General features: G+C 38.0%; 1 protein-coding gene across 2 annotated transcripts; it reads right to left on the bottom strand.

Annotated features, from left to right (window-relative positions):
- Nucleotides 1-1,962: 1,962 nt before the first annotated feature.
- Nucleotides 1,963-19,407, bottom strand: CEP97 (centrosomal protein 97). Of its 2 annotated transcripts, XM_040569669.1 has the most exons (12): nt 19,215-19,384; nt 17,181-17,323; nt 15,692-15,850; nt 15,159-15,260; nt 14,450-14,563; nt 13,356-13,522; nt 11,950-12,114; nt 10,352-10,485; nt 9,086-9,842; nt 8,221-8,296; nt 7,328-7,485; nt 1,963-3,715 (listed from the first exon to the last, which is right to left on the bottom strand). In XM_040569669.1, exons 1-12 carry the CDS (start codon nt 19,267-19,269, stop codon nt 3,631-3,633), a joined length of 2,115 nt encoding a protein of 704 aa, XP_040425603.1. In that variant the 5' UTR covers nt 19,270-19,384; the 3' UTR covers nt 1,963-3,630. The 2 variants fall into 2 exon arrangements, with proteins under 2 accessions (XP_040425603.1, XP_040425596.1); XM_040569662.1 differs by having other exon boundaries at nt 1,963-7,485; nt 19,215-19,407.
- Nucleotides 19,408-19,409: the final 2 nt, after the last annotated feature.

The following is a 19,409-nucleotide window of genomic DNA, read 5'->3' on the forward strand; positions in this document are numbered from 1 at the left end:
TGCTCAGCACTACAAGATAGCTGTAGAGTGGATCTTGAAAAAATGCGGGCTACAACAGCACACATATTTGCCTTTAACTTCAGGCTGAAGGAGCTGTAGCAGCTACAGAGGGGAGAAAAGAGAGTTCAGGTCATAGAGGTTCTCATCATCTCCTGTTTCTCCTCAGGTTCCACTGCCTCTTCACACTTGAGCAGTAACCTCTTCAGCTCATTTTCCATGCACTTCCCACAACAGAAATTCATGCTGCATGTACGCAAGAAACTGTTGTATCAGCTGGAATTCTCCAAATATTGACAGGAAAAGGCAACAGAAAGACTGCCAAACTGCATTCAAGCAGCACAATGCTACCAGAATGGCCCTGGCTGCTAGCTTGTTGCTCCTCACAACCCTATATTGTATGAGAGTTGTTTAGGTTTCTGTAATGATTAGGTTTTTGTAATGAAAGCAATAAAACTTTCAGTCCAGCCAATGAACAATTTTAAAATAATGGCAGATTTTAGATTTTACATGTCATCCTTCATGATCCAGGCTTCCCACTTTTCACAAATTAGAGTGTCGTGCAAGTCAAAGGCTATAACTGGTTTCATTAGGGCATCCTGCACACAATTTTGTCATTTCTTCCCTTGGTCAATGTTGTTTTGCAAAGGTCTGAAAAAGCAAGCAATATGTGCAGTACCATAGCTTGAAAACAATGATGTGCTGATGCAAGCCATGCTTGGACACAGTGGTTTGCAACCTTAGAGTAGAGGGAAAAAAGTAGCTTTTAAACTGTAACACCTAAGTGAAAGGGAAAAATACCCCACCGACCACCTGGACATACTGTTATATAGAATTAACAGTTTTTAAAGCCACACTGTCAAACACCAAAAAAAAAAAAAAAAATCAGCTCCCAGCCTATGTAAGACATGTCAGGTGATAAAATTCAAAGAAACTATTCCTAGTTGATCATACCTTGGTCTACCCACTAGATATATTTATCCCTTTATTTTTCAGCTCTAGCTGAAGATTTGAATGTTACCACCAATATGAATGTAAAAACCAGCGTTTTTAGGGTGACCTTCAGCCTAAGCTCCTGAAGCATTATGGATATTGCCCCTGCTACACACAGTATTTAGATTCCATAGTATGGCTTTAAGGCTTAACCCTACTCCATGAGAAAATAGTGTTGCTCTTCTATTAAGGATTGAAATTAAGTCACCTCAGCTATGCCCATTTCTATCTTTCAAATATCTTCACAAATGAACAAGAAGAGTCTTGTTTAAAACCCTCAGCTAATTTCTTCAGTGTAATGAAGTGGAAATGTATACTATAAACACCTACTAATCTCTACGCTTGAAATGAGAGTTAAGCAAAACAAAGTTATTTTCAGATTTTACCATTGGGGTGACTGTTCTGCAGGAAAACATGACTTGGATTTATGTCTGAGCTCTTGGACTGTTTTCTATTGAAGCCTGAAAGACAGTTAGGCAGTCTTCATTGATTTAAGCAAATCCATGAAATACTCATTGATTTAAGCATTGATTTGATTTAAACAAAGAGCAGGCATCTGTCCAAACAAAATTAGCATGAGAGGGAACAAGATACTTTGCAATTGTCTCTCTCTTGATAAGCCTATAGCCTTAATTCTCTTTCTAGAAAGCTCTGCACAGAATACTGCCACATCTTCTAATTCGAAGACAGTAGGAATTTTAACGTGAAAGAGAAATAAAGGACTGCAAGTAATGAATCCCATTTTCAGTGACATCTACTAGCAAATTGGGTATAAATTCAAACTACCCTACCTCACACTCACTGTTTTCAGCACACTGGGCCACTACATGCCTCAGCTGTACCCAGTCACAAATACTAATGCTTACCTTGTCATCATTACTTTGTATTTCTAAACAGTCTCCAAAAGAGGCCTCCAATTGTAACACGACTAGTAGATGTATGAGTCAGGATAAAATACGAATTAACATTTTCGGTAAACATACAAATAATTTATTTAAGTCAAAACTCAGATACAAACAAAATATATAAGAAACAATAAGTTCAGAAATTTAAACACTTATAGAAAACATTAACTGTACCAATTTAACTACCCACCGTTCTTCACAGAAAATGGTGAGAAATAGAAAGACAAATCAATGCCTAATTGTTCTTTTTTTTTTCCAGATTCTAGTTTAGAGGTAGAATACTACTGGTGAAAGACTCAGCAAAACTTAGTTCAGGAGAATTATGCTACAAGTGAATTTGGCCCATCTACTTATAAATGTAATGAAGCCATAAAAGAAGTTTCTTATTGAGAGCTCCTAACTCGCACAATAAAATTTGGTGTGGCACTTTCCAAGAGATAAAGCACCTTTCTTAATGAATACTGTTTTATTGTTCAAACAACCTCTTACAAGTAGAAACTAAACTTGGAATTCTTCAGACAATATTTACAAATTCATAAAAAAACAATTTGCAAGTTCAATTAACATACAACATTATTCGGGGAAAAAAATTGTATATACAGACAGACTGGCTGCTAAGTGCATTATTTAAATTGCTGCATGCAAGCAGTAGAGCCTGTGGTTGTTTAAGGAACTTAAACATAAACAAACTACTAGACTTCCACAATTTAGTTTAGCAAAGACTTTCTCAAGTATTTGCTTTAAGATATTTGTGTTCTAGAAGCAACAGCAGATTTGGAATCTTAATCGCTTCTTGCTTTGTGGTATAAGAACACTTCTGAAGATGTAAATATGATCAATCCTGATTTAGACAGCCAGTTCGCAAGCACTCAAGTTAAGTATGACCCTGCTTCTTTTAAGTAAACAAAAGCAGAATCAAGCCAGCCTTCAGAACCTTCTGAATATCCCATCCTTGCAACACATGCTTATGTTGTTTACAAAATAGCACCACACAGGAATAGTCATCACAATAAAATGTTAGTCACTGCATTAATTCAGCAGCTAAATTTTAAGTGAGAGGTTTGAAGAACAGCGCTGTGACCATTAGAGCACATTTCATGGAAGAAGGCAGAAACGGAAGTTTACCTACTTTCATTAACGAAGCATCGCCTTGTGTTTTTCATCTGAGAAGTTATTTAACATACAGAGAAATCAATACAATCCAAATACCTTAAACACAAATTTGAAATATAAAATGTGAGCATGCCTGCTTCATTAATATTCTTCATTAATGTTCTACTTTTCAAACTACCATCTAAACAGTATCTATCAATCATTACATACAGTAGAAAAATTGCATTCTTCATTACATGGAAGATTGAAATATCTGTAAGCTATAAACATACTTGGTAGAAACCTGAAATAATCATAAGAGAGTTGATGTTACCATCAATAAAGATTCAACCTGAAGTCAAATATAAATGCACTTCCAGCTTCCTCCTTGTGCCCACCTTCAAGAGAGCAGGTAAGAGAGTCATGTCTGCCACAGACTAACTGAGAAAGGTTTGTATGTGCCAACTACTTCATTAAGGACAAAAATCAGTTGTGTCAGTTTATCATTCTGAACAGTCAGTCTGAGCTACATTTAGCCGGTCTTTACAAAGCAAGTTAATGAAGCACTTAAACTGTACTCACAGCACAGCAGACACTGCCTGACAAGTAACCATTACTAATCTCTTCCATCAGCACTGGAAGGTCAGTCAGTCCATGGCAGAAACACAAGCTTTCCTTCTACAAAGTACATTCTTCTGTTGAATGTGAAGCCTTGCAAAAGCCAAATGCTGAAAGACATACAATATTAACACAGGAAAATTTCAGACAGGGATTTTCATACATCAGGCCTTCTGATTTTTTTATGAAATCTCCATCTTGTCCAAAGGGAACTGTACATTGCTATCCATGGAAAAATACTACATACTTAGACAAAAAAGAGTAAACGTAAACTATATATTAAACTACTGCATTTCCATATACTGATTCTCTGAGAGCACAAAATGGATTTAAAGAAGCCATTTTTAAGTACACATCAAATTTGATTACTTATTTTTCCACTGTACCCCTTGTTATGTATTATGTATACCCCTGTATGTATTGCAATGGCCAGGATGAAAATATTTTAGCCATGTAAACATTACTTTTAACTCCATAAATACTGACCCAAAACTTCTTTCTTTGATTTATGTACATTTAGGCAACTGATCTTATACATAAGAAATATACTTATCAGAACAAGTCTCTGATATTTCAAAGCTTCCTCAAGAGTAAGACAAATATGATTATATGTTGGTACACATTTTGCTGTCTCTTCAAAAAGCTGATTTTGGATATAGAGGTTACAAGTTAAAAAAAGCCAACGGCTGACCTAAGCATTAGTTAAAATTAATCTTCTTGCATTTGTAAGCCCTAATAATACAGAACATGTCAAGAAATTCTAGGTTTTCCATGAAATACTAGTTTCACCAAGTTTGCATCCTTCAACACTTGCAAAATTGAAGTTGTTCCTCCTCTAATGCTGCAGAGAAAGTGACACTAATACAAAGTAGCAGAATATTTATCGCCCATCAGTATCTTCAGTAAGTGAAACATTTTCATCCAACAGTGGTCTAGCTTTTCCCAGCTCTTGCATATGCTAGTCCAGCACCCTGCCACAAAAGGGAGCTTGTTCTTTATGCCTAGCCACTGCCTTCAAAACCTACAGTTCAAAAATTGTTTCACAGACGGAAATAATTTCTGTCAAAAAAAAAAAAAAGGTTATAATGAGATCTTTAAAAGCTTGTATGGCATCTTTGTAACAGACTGATGGTCAAGGAGCCAAATCCTATGAAATGAAGAGATCTCCAAGCATAGGAGATTCAAATGCATCTTGAGAACCTTCCAAGGACAAGGTTATGGCCAGGAGCCTATATGTTACTTCGCACAGCTAATTAGATGCTGTGATACATTCATGCACCTATAGCACTTTCAATACCCAAGCACGTATGTCCTAAGATCTAGTTATGAATATGGTTATGCCACTAATATGCTGTTAACTAGATCAAGTTAGAAAACCTGCAATTTAAGCATATACCACTTTTTTTTTAAATGCTGTCACGTATGCAATGCAGTCAATCGTCAGCCAGACTGCAATGACAGCTCTCTTGAGAAGTTAGTGCCCTAGAACTTCTGGGAAGTAAAATAAAAAACCACAAAGATGATGGCTACTCTATATGCAGAGGCAAGCTTTATTCTTCCAAGGTGAACTGCACCACAGGGCTGATGGCTGGTAGAACTCCAATACACCATTTACGTTCTAAATAAAGGCTATTTTGAGGCCTCAAGTGGATACTGGCCTCATGCCAAACTCCTTAGTAGGGGTAAACTTCAGCTCAGAACCTAAAATAGACAAGCAACCAAAGCTTTTACAAAAATCAAATTATGATATCGTAACATGGCCAGAAGAGTCACTTTAGAACAACACTAGTTGATTTCAAGGACACAGTAGCACCAAAAGTTCATCTGTGGATTCAAAGTGTTGTTATATGCAAACGTACTTGTACGATTGGCACGATTGATCTCAGAGAAATTAACATCAGCAAACTGTTGAAACACTTGATTTTTCTTGCACAATGCAAAACACAGTATTAGCAAACCTAACATACCCCTAGAAATCATGTCAATTTTTATTTTACTAGCATCTGTTACAAATTGCTTGGCAGACGAAATTTCCCTTCACACTTTTGCTGTATACTGAGAAGCCTGATCTTTTCCATTAAAAAAATAAAAAATACAAATTAAATGGGCTTGGGCAAAATACAAGTCCTATTGCTTGCAGAAAAACAAAGCAAAACAAACACGAACAAAAACACCAAGAGAACTCAAAAAATAGTTTTAAGTCATGACATTTGCTTTTAATATTTACACCTGTAGGTAGGAGCTGTGATCAAATACACGTCCAGAAAGCCATGCAGATCTGAATCCCAAAATGACATTAGCAGCCTCGTGGAGGCAAAACATGTCATCGAGTCAGCTGCTGTAAGCCAGCAGTGTAGTCTTGGAAACCATGTTCCCAGATACATGCCCTTTTGAAACTCTTATTTAGTAAAGGCTGCTACTGGTTCCACTTTGCGTCTTACCTGAGAAAGAACAGGGAAATTCAACCTCAGGGAAAACAAAGGCCAAAGTTTGTTTGAAGTTTCCTAAGGTCTGACTCCTCTAAGTCCTTGTTTCAGAATCCATGTAACTCATCAGATTCCAAGCCAGGAACTTCAAGTAAAAGACAAAAAGAAGTCACTGACTTGGACACCAGTTTCATGGAACGAGTATTTGAAACCCTGACTAAAGTATTCTCGTTAAAGTCAAACGCAACTGCTTTCATCTTTCTCATCAAATTTAATCCACAAATGCACACACACTGCCTGTGTTAACTGTTTCTTTCCATATTGTTTCTTTCTTTTTGTGAAGTAAGGACTTGGTCCTGTTTTCTAGAAAAATAAAAATAAAAAAAGACTTACTAACACATTCACTGTAGTGAATTCACAGTAAACTCTCTCCTCTGCTCCCCAAACTTCAGAATTAATTTCAAGGAAGCAAGTTACTAGGATATCAGTTACGTGGTTGAAAATAAAGTGCATAATGATAGTCACTGAGAACTTTGGTGATTTCATGTTAGCACGGTTCACATCAGTCCTCAGCAACGTTAGTAAAATGCCATTATAACATTGTTAACATGAGTCCAAAAAAAAAAAAAAAAAAAAACACAAACCTAAGCACACATGAAAAATAAGTTTTGTATACATGAAAAAAAGAAAAAGAAAGGAAACTGAAATCGAATCCCTGGTCCTTAGTGGAACTGATCCTACTATACAGCTATCCCAACATGCAGCATCTGAAATGAAGAATCACAGTCTGTTTGCTTCCCTTCACCTATTCCTGAATTCAGCTTGCAGCTTTCTGGTGTCTGACTCACTTCACTTCGTGCCGGTGAAGATGTACTTTGAGGGAGATCTACAGAGAGCATGTCAGATGAAGAATCTTGGCTCTCTGCTGAAACAGCAATTTGTGGCCAGCTACCCTCTGTTTCATCATTGCAATTTGTCCCTTCATCAGACTCTTCCAGCTGCTGAACAGATTTCAAATACTGTTGTAGAAGTCTGTTGTCGTGCTCGTTATTAGAGCTCTCTCTACTTTGTCCACATTCCCCATGGCCCTCCTCTACATCTGAAGAATATTCTGAATTATTATTGCCACATTGTTTGACAGTTTCCACCAAAAGAGAACCCTCAGTTCCTTCTGTCAAACCCTTTTCAGAGCTACACAAGTCAGCATGAGTCTGATCAGCCACAGAAGAATGAAAACCAGAATCCGGGAACTGTAACCAAGACTTTTCCTGAAGAACATCACTAGCTGGAACTAACCAAGCAGAACTAACATCTGGTGGGGTTTCTTGCTCAAGAGTAGATGCTCGAACAGATGGTTCAGATGGACAGGAATTACTGGCTGAAGGGATCCCAGGTTGCCAAGTGGCACCTACATTTTGTGTAACAGTAAGCTGCCATTGTTGAAGGGATTTAACCTGTAAAGTATAAAGAGAATTTTGTTATAAAATGCAATTTAAAAAGTACTTTGGTCTCTAGAGTACTTTTTGCAATCTGCAACAAAATACTTGTATAAAATTTAAGGTCAAGTGAACTGACAAACATGTCACTATATTTTTGGGACAATATATTCTTCCCACGGTTAATAGCTTTTAAACCAGATGCCCAACACAACAGAGCACACAAGCCTTCTGTTTCAAGTAAAGAAGAATTTAGTTTCCTGAAGAAAAAGGAATCTGGTCTTAAAAAGAGAAGAAGAGGGAACCTTTAAGAAATAACCCATTCTTAAGAAAACAGTCAATCAGTTTTTAAAGATTAGCTTATTAAGAGATGTATTAATAATTCAACTACTTTAGAAATTAGTTGCTCAGAAGTGACACAGCTTGACACTGTTTTATTTGCCCTGAGCATCTAGCAGTCACATCATTCTTCAAGTCTACAATGCTTAGTTTTCCTTCCATTTTCTCCTTCTTTTCAAACCAAGTTGTATTTTAGCGTTTAGTTGCAAAGCCAATTTATTGTGTTGCGTTAAAACTTCTGAATATTACTTATCCCCAGAACACGAGTATAGCCAAGAACATGTCAATTAGATTCTCATAAGCCATAACTGGAAGAATGAACCATATTCTCTGTCTCTTCGGGATCTCCAGTATGAAATAATACCTTCTCAATCCTTATGTAAGCAGAAGAATAAGTGGACTAAAGCCATTTACCTGGTTCCAAAGAAATCTGACAGCTTCTTCCTGTACAAGCCTTTGAATCTTATCTTCCTCTCTTTCTTTTCTAAGCCTGCAAGAACATACATCCAAAGTTATTTAGATAAATAACATTCAGTAAACAAGATCAACAAGAATGCACAGAAATGCCTGGTTATAAGACAGAACTGTTGAAAGATACATAGCCCAACTTTAAAGACATTACTGCAGTCTGGCTTGTCATCAATATCCAGTTGCTGAATTTCCAGCATACATTTCTTTTTCAAAGTTACATTAAGATTTTACTTTCTTTTTGCTGTAGCATATTTATTGACTCACTAATACTTCAAGAGCATTATTTATATACAATTTATATCACACAAATTTAAAAACTTTGGCAATGATCTCCTTGAAACATGGATCCATATGATCAAAAAACTCAATCACATTTATAATCATATCACGCAAGACAGAGGGAGAATCCTTCTTCCAACCATTGACAGAGAAATGACTGTATATGGACACTTAAAGAAGCTTTGTAATTGCCAGAAGACAAGTCAAAAAAAAAACAAAAAACATTCTTTACAGTTGCTATTTTGATTGTGCAGCAAAACATGCAAGTCTGGGCAATAAAGGAGTTGAAAAAGTTGATTCTAACCCAACCCATTCATAGAGGGCACTTTGAGAGGATGAAAAGCTATGTGCATAACCATGTACATCTTACAGGAAATGTTCCTCAACTGTTGCCATTGTTTTATATTACTACTGCTAGGTTCTACTATGAATAGTTAGATCAAGACCCATTTATACCTCTTCTGAAATATCCTGGGGCAACGTTTATATTCATTCAGATATGAATACCGACAGCATGATCTCAACTTACGTTTGTATTTCATTTGTTAAGCAAATGATGTGCTCTTGCATTCTGCTTAGGCGAATTTCATATCTCACTTCCTTGGCTCGGGGATTAAAGTTCCTTGTGTAAAATCCCCTCCAGCAGGCTTGAAGCTTTGTAGCTGCTTTAGTCATTCTTTGCAGTTCAGCTGCACCTTCATCAACAGCAGGTAAAGAACCTGATTTTTCTCCTGCCGTCTCGTCAGGACAGCGAGTTGTAACTCCTGATTCAGCACCTACTGAGGTGCTGGGCTGACCATGCAGAACTTGGTCTTCAGAGGATGCCAAAGAGTTGCTAGCGTCAGCATGATTAGCTGTTACTGGATCAGGAGACGGTACCTGCACATTCTCTATGATACTCTCTTGAATTTCCACGCTTCCCGCCACTTCGTTAGAGTGCTCTCTTGTAACCCATGAAGGTTTCTTGTCCTTGTTAGCTGTTTCTTCTCTATTAACACCTTTCACAAATTCAATAACTGTACTATCATCATCTTCTAGGCCCAAACTGATCCCATGTAACTTCAGGTCTGAAGTAGGAGACACCGGAGACAATCCTGAAGCAACTGGCATGAAAGTAGACTCTGACGACAACAGGCTGCTGTTGAGTTTGTCTTCATCAGTCTGTATATCTTCGAGGTATAGCTCCTTGTGACAATCTCTTTCAAGAAGAAAAGTGTTCTTGACTGCATAGGAATGATCATCATTCGCACTTGGTCCAACCCAAGAATTCTTCTGGATGACACGTTCTAGATAGGTAGAAAGACATATTCAAAAGTCATAGTACTTCAATAACAGTTTAATTTATAGGGATTTATATTTTATTTTAGATAGTTAGAAACTGGGCGTGTAAAATCCAAAATGCTAATCATGACAAGCATTACTTTTACATAACAATAATGATAGTAACTATTCATCTCAGCAACATCCATGAACCTCACAGATACTGAGTAGAGTGAGCTGCACAAACTGCCTTCCATGGAGCAGTTACACTTTGATCAGATGGAACAGCCGAAGTAATAACATTTTCATTTACTGGATTGTGTTTTTCACCTAGCCATCTTACTAGCATTTCAAGACATGAATAACCACAGAATGTATTTTTAGAGAACATATAGCTTCAGTTGAAAATCTCAAAAAAATAATAGAATAAACTAGTAGCAGGGCCTCGCTCCAAAATTCTCTCCAGAAAGCTATCTGTGGTCAAAAAACCATTTATTTCTACCGGTTAGATCAGAGGTGCAGATTTACATCTTACCACTTTCAAGAACTATCTGTGGTGGCTGTGCTGGACTGCTCTGTTCATAAGTAACTGGTAGTGTTTTGTTGGGAGTGGGAGATGTAGGTGGTCCTTCATTTTGGTTTTGATTCATCAGCTGCCTCTGGTGGAGCCTAAACAGAGTTCCAACAGATTTTATGTTTCTTTTTAACTTTTTTTGATACAGAAGGCATGTAAAAAGCTATCAACTACTTGAAAGGAAATAAGCAATCAAACCATTCTAAAACAAGAGGGTAGTTATATGGATTCCTACACCTACTAGACATCAACAGGACTACTCACAAAGCCAGGGTTTGCACAGGCTGCTTCTGTTCCCCTTCCTTCTGCCTCTTTGTTACTTATAACAAACAAACAAAAAACAGCATGCAATTCTGACTATCGACTGAAAAAAACCACCAAGTATCTCTACACACAAGCAAGGTATGCAGATACTTTAAGTGTCTGCTGCAGGACATGCTATGTTTGTACGTGCAAAGAATTTGAGGAATGGAGAGGGTCTTTTTTATGTTTGCAAATGACTAAGTCAAGAAATCCCTGTACCCTAACACAAAAATCAAATAACAGTGTTGCCACAAACATATAATCATCCTTTACAATCTGAGAAAACACAAACGTTATTTCAGTGCAGCTAAATTCAAAGACCATGAGGTAGACATCAGAAAGTCAACCAGCGTTAAAAATAATGCGTGTATACCTTTCTCCTCTGAAATGGCCCCTACATATCTTCAGGAGGAAACTGCAGACCAATCTATACTGACAAAGCAATTCCTTCCAGATGCTCCCAAGTTTCCAGCACTTTTGGATGAAACACTGCAGTCCTCCTTATACAGCTTTCTACCCATATTATATGACTTATTTAGCTCGCTCCCCTGACTCTTCCACTCTAATCTTTTGGCCAAAAAAAAAAAAGAAAAAAATTGTCAGTAGTAGTCCTGGCAAATAGGTATGCCTGTATTCTTAAGTATTCTGGGTTTTAATCCCAATTAATTCACCTTCTCACAGGAGCAAAGTGCATGACTGTAACTCTCCACACCTACTTGCACAGTCCCTAGCAAAATAACTCCTGCTTGCAGAACCAGCAGGACCTATAGTGGCCTCTGATGACAGACCCAAAGTGCCAGATACAGAGGCTGTCAAGAGCATCATTAGGAATAGTACCCCTCAAAGGACAACCTTAAAATACACTAACAACAAAAAAAGAGGCTAGTTCACTCATGTACTACAATAGTCTTTATTTACAATTAGAACAAGAGTTACGTCTACTCCTTTTTGAAGATTGCCTCACTTTCTCTGTAACAAAGATCTGCGTAGGTAGCCTATTTTAATCACAGTCCTAACACAAACCACTTTCAATGTCCTACAGAGCACAGACTGTCTCTAGGGTGCCCAGCAAACAGGAAAACACTCCTGCTGCTGTCTTGCTCCTCATCCTGTACCTCCACCACTCTTCTATCTCCTGCCCTCACTGCTGCTTTGAAACACTTAAAAGGAAATGCTATTGTATCTAACACATAATGAAACATAAAATTTTGTTCTTAATTGCATTCGCTAACAACAGAAAAACAAGAAGTCCTCACCTTTGCTTACTCAGTATTTTTTCCAGTTTGGCATCCTCTTCAGTCTGGAGACCATATGTAGATATAAGAGGGCAAACAGTAGCCAAGTACTGGACTAACTGAACATGCTGCCCAGGTCGGTATGATCTTCCTTTACCTTGACTGTAGAGCCATTCTGCTTTTAAACTGTTAGGAAAGGGGGAAGATGGTTACCATTAATGCACAGCACAGAACCCCTGACTTGTCTTGGAGTACTGTTCTTCTACAAGCTAATCCACAAACCTAACCAAGACTTGGAACTCGAGCAGTGCCCAGAGGAACTGGGATTTTCATTACCAGAATAACGAGTGAAGTATTCCTCACATAAACAGTGATGAAGTGAAAATGTCTCTGACAAGCACTGTGCATTCTATTTTATCTGTGTACTCTTTAAGCGCTGAAAACACAGTTGTGTGAATGAATTTATCAGCAACTTTAACAGAAAGAGGAAAGATCCCACAAATGCACAGAATAGCCAGAGAGCAAATCTTGCTGAGGGTCTCCAACAACTGCCATCTGTTTCTCAGTTAAACTGATGATGGTCTTCACTCTGAGCACTCAATATAATATATCCATATACAGTTATACAGAAAACCCCACCAATAATGAAAAAAATCTAGAATTGTTACAGGCAGCTCTTCGGGAACCTCATAATATACATAATATACAGTGAAACAAACAGGAACGGTTTCCCTCTGACCAAAAAGGCAGCTTTTTATTTTACTAACTCGGGAATAAAACAGTAGTATCTTGGACTGTCTTAATGTATTGAACTGGAACATGTTATACTTGATGATGAGGATATTTTCAGGGAATATTTATATGGCTGGACTATTCTGATGTCAAGAACTTCAAAAAAACATCTCCACTGTCATACAGACACCACAGTGATATAATGACTGCAGTGATACAGTTAAAAAAAAAAAAGTGAGCAAAATGATATTTAACTAATTGACAAAAAAATATATACAAATCAGACCCTTTATAAAAGGGCATGTCTGAGCTTCTCCCAAGATAATGGCTTCAATATTTGCCAATTGCCTCATTCTACAAAGTCAAAAACTGTAAACCTGAGAGGAATAACAGACCGTCGATGAATTGCTACCACAGTTTTGCTTTGTAAAAGTACTGATGTGAGTTAAGTAACAAAACCAAACCTTAACTTTATAATTCTATTTAATTGAAGGTGTGATTTTATGTAGTAATGCTAGTGTAAGAGACAAAAAAATTAGCAAAACCAGTGTTAATTGGCTGGTGTCTCATATGGCTGTTAGCTAGACAATTTCAGATCATTAGCACCTTCCCACTTTTTATTATGTAAAAAATGGAACTTCAGCTTACAAAAAACTTAATTTGATAATGTTAGAGATTTATTAACATGATGTTACCTTTCCTTCTGAGAAATTACATATCCATCAAGAACTTTAAGGTTCAGACACCAGCTGACGATATACGGCCTGTAGTCAAAGCCAGGGATAGAAGGTGTGGCCATCACACAAGGATTGTTCATTATTGACAACTGTTCCAGTTGAGAAAGAGAAGCCAGGAAAGAAACCTGGAGAAAACAAGATATTTGTCAACTAGAGAGAATCAACTGATTAGAGGATGTACCATATTTGCCTAGTTACAGCCATACATCTTGCTCAAAACAACGTAATTACAATTACACTGAAAATCACATTTGCTTGTGAAACGTGAACATCTTTTAAAGGACCTTCTATCAACTCCTGCCATTTTCCTATTAAGTTTCCTGTAAATAGTATAGCCCTTCGGAAGCATAAGCTTCTCTTAAAATCTGGGAATTGGGCTTTACATATAAAAAAAAAGGTATAGTATTCCAGCTTACTGCAGCAGGTATAGAGATGTCAACAAAACAACAGCAAGCTGAAAAGCTGAGAAACACTGTCCTATTTTGAAGAAGAGAGCAATGCATTACCAAATAAGATTTTTCTTCCCATGTGGAAGTCTGACATGTTTTTTTTTCCTTATATAAGGAAACAAAAACACCACACACACAAAAAAAAAACAACAAAAATAACCCAATAAAGACAAAAATCACAGTCCGGATATTCATTTCTCTTACATGGTGTTTGAATAAGAGATAAAAAGACTATAATCTAAGCAGAGCAGATGAGCAGCTGCAGAAGCCATCTGCAGCACTTTATCAGTTCAGTTTTCAACCTTCAGACAATCATGGAAAGTTCTTTGAGATTTTTCTCCTCAAAGTATACTTCTGACATCCCTGAGCGATATAAAAACATAAAATAAAAAAGGCAAAATTTCTTTTAAAGACAAATTTAATAAAGTGTTACCCAACTTGTGCAGCTAGAGCAAGCATAGTTATTACACAAAGTATTAAAGGTTCCTATCTTCTTCAAAATTACCTACACTGAGAGTCCATTTCACTTATATCCTCAAAAGAATTACCCAGCTATTTCCTATCACTCTGCTTGAATAAAAGGTGATATCTTCTACATTTTACCTCATTTAAATCTCTGATTTCATTTTCCGCCAAAGAAAAAACAGTCAGATTCTGAGGTAGACAAACAGGGGCAGTACGAAGTGAAGTTATAATATTTCCGTGCAGCAACAAGGTCTGTAAAGTAAAAATATGGTATTAAAACGCGTGCTTGATCAAAAAAAAAAAAAAAAAACAACACATTTTTTTTCCTCCAGATAATATGTTCAGAATACACACTGAACAAAAGAATCATAATAAAAGCTGTCTGGCATCTTCAAAATCATTTTTGCTTATCCCATTGAGGGAAATTTTGTTTTTACATTTTAGAGCAAAATTTTCTCATGAAACGCAGAAATTAAGTGTAGAGCCACGGATACAAAAAGTGTAGCTGAAAATATTTTCTTCTATGCAGTGTTCATGATGAAAGAATTAACACTATGTTTTGTCTTGATCCACATCATAGGACAAGAGAACTGAGTGCTATAAAAAAGATCTTAGCATATTATCTTGATCAAAATCATTAGAGTAATTACAGAAGCACTATCTCAGTTTCTGCAACCTGAAAACAACAAGAACTCTCATTCTTCCCTCTAGAAGTTACAGTGATTAAATTAAATTGCTTTAAGAGCTAGCATGTTTGAATAAGGAATGCTTTCAAAAGGCAAAAGTTTTCAAAGCAGATTTCTTTATGCAAAGAATTTAAGAACAACAGAGATAAAACAACATCTACCTTCAGAGACAGGAGCTTGGAGAGATCTCCCAATTGAGATATGTTGTTGTCTGACAAATCAAGATGCTGAAGAGATACACAGGAATTGATTTGTTCAATGGCCTACAAAAATAAAGGAGTCAATTACAATAACTTTTTTAGTCATGAAATAGAAACATATGTCAAAAAGTAGAAATTATTTTGGAAGCTAACAACACTAAATAACTAAGCCAAAAATTTTTTTTTTTACCAGTTGAATTTTAAAGATGATATTTTTTTCCTATTTTGGGGGCTACCTCCCAATTCTCATTAAATTTTAATTTCAAACCATTTATTTATTTTTATCTACTTGCCAATTCTTGTCCAAAAGTTGTCTACTTCCATTCCATACACCAGGGGACACAAAGCTTCAACATTTGTTCGCATTAAAACCAGAAGCAGAAACGAACATTTCTTTGCAGTGAAATGAAGCGTTCTAAGGATTGCCTTTTCAGCGTTTTCCAAATTTCTACTACAGTACATTCTGGAAAATGTATAAAGGCTAAATACTTTACCTTAAGGTTATTTCCTGACAAGTTTAGCCATTCCAGGTGCACCAAATCCTTCAGCCCTTCCACGTACCCAATGCTATTATGAGGCAAGTTTAGCACACGGAGCTTTGTCAGTTTTGCTACACCCATCATTCGTACCAAACGATTGTTGGCTACAGACAGCTGCAGATCAACACAAATAAAAGAAACAATTTTAACTATTAAAGTGCACAGACAGAATAGGCTTTTATTTTTAGTGCTTAAAAATCCAATCCAATGGGAACTACTCTAATGTATATATTCAAATTTCAAGCAAATAATACAGACAAGAAACTACAAGAGACAGGTAGTAAATTACTGATCAAAGAAAGCAATCTTCACAACCCTGCAAACTTAGATGAAATCTTCCTCCTAACAACAGCTAATAAAAAGAAGAGAATAAATAAGGAAATGTCTCATATGAAAATAAGCTTTTAAAATCAGAATTGCCAAATCATTGTACAAATTGTTGTAATGTTCCTGGTATAAAATCATACTGTCACCATTGCAAAGGGCAAAATATATTTCACTGGCCCCAAAAAAAGTCCCGTGCTAACAGGACTATAAATCACAAACTTTTAAAAGGATAAAACCAGATTAAAAATACCCACTAATAACACAGCCATGAAGCTGGCAGACTGGTGAGGGTTTACTGCAGCAATAACACCCACATCTCCAGTGTCAGTTTAGCTTGGCTGTAGAAGCTGCTGAGGTGACTTCAAGCCTATCTGGAGGCACTTTCAGTGCTGATTAACATGGACTTGTACAGCCTTGTCTCAGGGGGATTAACACACCGATTTTTGCAAGCGTCATGAGCATGCTTACCACTGCTACCACTAATACCCCCAGGAACCTAAAAGGAATGTTTCAAAATTGAGGATATTAAAGTTAGGGATAAACACTTGCAACATCAGGGCTTACATGACCCAATACATTAACAAGACAACAAATCTCTACCACTTAACATTTGTGTATTTGCTAATTGATTGTTAACCTAACCCACCTGGCTTGTTTCTTCCTGTAAATGCTACCAATACTCTTCCTCTGTGAAAAGTCCTGAAACCCAAAGAGGAAGAGTCCTGTCTGTATGTCTGTCATGCATGCATCTTTTTTTTTTTTTAACTACAAAGCTTTTTTTGTCGTTGTTGTTACAAAGATCAAGCATTCCAAAGCTAAAAAGTATCAAAAAATCAGAGTTCACAGTGACCTTTCTAAACGTTAACACCCTCCCACTAGGATTTATTTAGCTTAATTTTAGCTACCTAAGTAACCAGCAAAACAGCTTCCCTACTACCACCTGCAGAGCTACACTGAAAACAAAGCTTTCTATTTCAGTTCGCTGTTGTTTATTTTTCCATGAAGACAGTAACGGATGACTTACTTCAATTATATAAGGTGGCCTTAAAGCAGAAATATTTTAGTTAGCATCTCAGTAACATTATTTTGTAGCGAATTCAATTCAAGTAACACTGACCTGCATCAGATTCCTGCATTTCTCCAAGTGCTCCAATTTAATTATCTGGTTCTTGTCCAGAATCAGAGTGTGAGTATCAGCATCACAGGGTAAGGCTGGACCCAGCTTTTGCAATCCTTGACCTGACCAGTTAACTACCAAACCTTAGAGGAAAAAGAATGAAAAAAAAAATCAAACAAAAAGAGAAAACAATGAAACTCAACACTTGGTATATGAGAACGTGTACTGGAAGTGCAAACCAAGACAAACTGATCTGTTTTTATAACACATGCAGCCAATTCATGCATACAAATGAACTTTTCTACTGAGAACTGAAGCAAATGCTTTAGGCTAAATACGTTGGAAAAACTGATCCAGTTATTGGAAGATGAGGATTCCACTCCTTGTTCCAGTAAAGATCTCTGGTGCAATTTTGGCAAGTCAGTAGCTTCAGACTCTCTGAAGTGGGATGCAGAGTGAAATTTAGGCAGCTATATTTAAAGGTGTGATCCTCAAAACCCAAAATTTCAAAGACACCTACACTTGGATTTCCTCAAAGCTTTCAGGTTTTGAGCAGCTTGATAACTTCTTAAGTGCAGGAGCTCTCTACCTAAATTCCTGCTTACAGACACACCCAGAACATGCCAAATACACGTGCAGGATCACACTCCACACATAGCAGCAGCAGCAACTGTCACTAAGAAAAATAATAAATAAATGAAAGCAAAAAAGGGAGGGAGTCTGACGCAGTGGTAAGCAGCCTCCACCCATCTAGTCACTCAGAACATGGGAAACCCTATGAGGATACAGAACTACAAACTTCTTCTTTCTGGACAGATCCATCAAACACCCCGCTACAGTATCTGAAGATGAGGGCACCTAACCCATCTATGTGAAGTTTCCTCTTGACAGTCCTCAGCTTAAAGAAAAGCAACAGCCGTATCACAAACAAGTCCTCTAAAAGCTAGACCACTGAATTAAAGTCTGCAGTTTCCTCTTTTTCCCTTTTTGTTCTATTTCAAAGCAAAAATATTAGTCTACACCATTTGTTGAGAGTGCAGCCTAGGTAGAAACTCAAAGAGGAGGTCTCAAACTGTGAAACCAAAACTGACACCTCTCTGTTGTCAAAAGTTGGGTGCTTAAACCTCATGGAAGAAATAAACTTAAGATTCAACTCCTCTTTTAAAACTCTCCATTAAATATTTCAAGACATGCTTCCTTTTAGTAGTTTGGCTACTGCAAAACCTAATCTTAAGTATTTAACTGTCTTATCAGGTAGTGAACATGTCTAATATGAGGCCAAAGATTCTGCTCCAGGACTTGAATGGCCAAACCATTCAGTCCATCTCGCCAAAAGTTTCTGGCGCTTGTGTGCGTGTTGATCAGCTAAACGTTTCATATCCCAGTAAGGTACCTAGCCAAAAGTCAGAACCAAGAACTGTCAGAACCAAGAACCCATTCGTACAGCCATACTAGAGAACAGGTGACATTTGGGCAGGAGCAAATTGTAAATACGCCAGCATAGCGTTTAATTTATAGAATATAATAAAAATGTTGTGCGCCAGGACTGTTACAATATAGAGTTAAAAGGACAACACTTGTTATCTATAGGGAACTTGAATTACTGGGTATCTGTGGCAACACCTGTTAACTGTCATTTTTATACATTTACTCCCTGCTACACATTTAAGATGCATACACCCTTGTAGTGCTTGCTCATCTCGCACTGGCTGTTCAGTAAACGATGCTACCTCTTTCAAAAGCACTTTCCAGCAGAGCATCCTCAGCCTAACGGGCGTGCTCTGGGCCCGCAGGGACGCTGTATTTTAAAAACCTCGCCCCCCGCAGCCCCTCAAGGCCCAGCTGCGCGCAGGACGTGTGCAGCCAGCAGGACGCAGCCAGCCATCACGGGCACCACTCGGCCTCCAGACGAGGCGCTTTGCCAAGCAGCGCCGCTGACAACATTCACCGCACCCCGTGCCTCTCACGCCGGCCCCCCCGAGCCGTGCCACCAGCAGCCACCCCCAGGCCCCTTTCCCCCCGCGCCCCCCTCACCCCCTCCGGCCGCCGAGGCGGGCTGGGGCCTCGGTGCCGCTCCGGTGGCCGCCATGCTCCGCGCCGAGGGGCCGCGGCGCTATCTCGGTCAGCGCTGCCTCAGCCCTCGCCGGGCCAACGGCCGAGGGGGACGCGGACCTCCTGCAGCTCCCGCCGAGCCCTGCGCGGGAGGCGCCGCCCCGCCCCGCCCCGCCC

Source organism: Cygnus olor, chromosome 1 (genome assembly GCF_009769625.2).
Source record: "Cygnus olor isolate bCygOlo1 chromosome 1, bCygOlo1.pri.v2, whole genome shotgun sequence".
In the NCBI taxonomy this organism is placed as follows: domain Eukaryota; kingdom Metazoa; phylum Chordata; class Aves; order Anseriformes; family Anatidae; genus Cygnus; species Cygnus olor.

What these genes read in the sequence shown, in the direction of transcription:
- CEP97 (XM_040569662.1), bottom strand. Translation starts at nt 19,269, where the DNA reads ATGGCGGCCACCGGAGCGGCACCGAGGCCCCAGCCCGCCTCGGCGGCC. An exon ending in CCAAGCTCCTGTCTCTGAAG is followed by an intron (nt 14,564 to 15,158) that starts GTAGATGTTGTT and finishes TTTACTTTACAG; the next exon opens with ACCTTGTTGCTGCACGGAAA. An exon ending in TCAGATTTCTTTGGAACCAG is followed by an intron (nt 7,486 to 8,220) that starts GTAAATGGCTTT and finishes TATACTTTACAG; the next exon opens with GTTAAATCCCTTCAACAATG.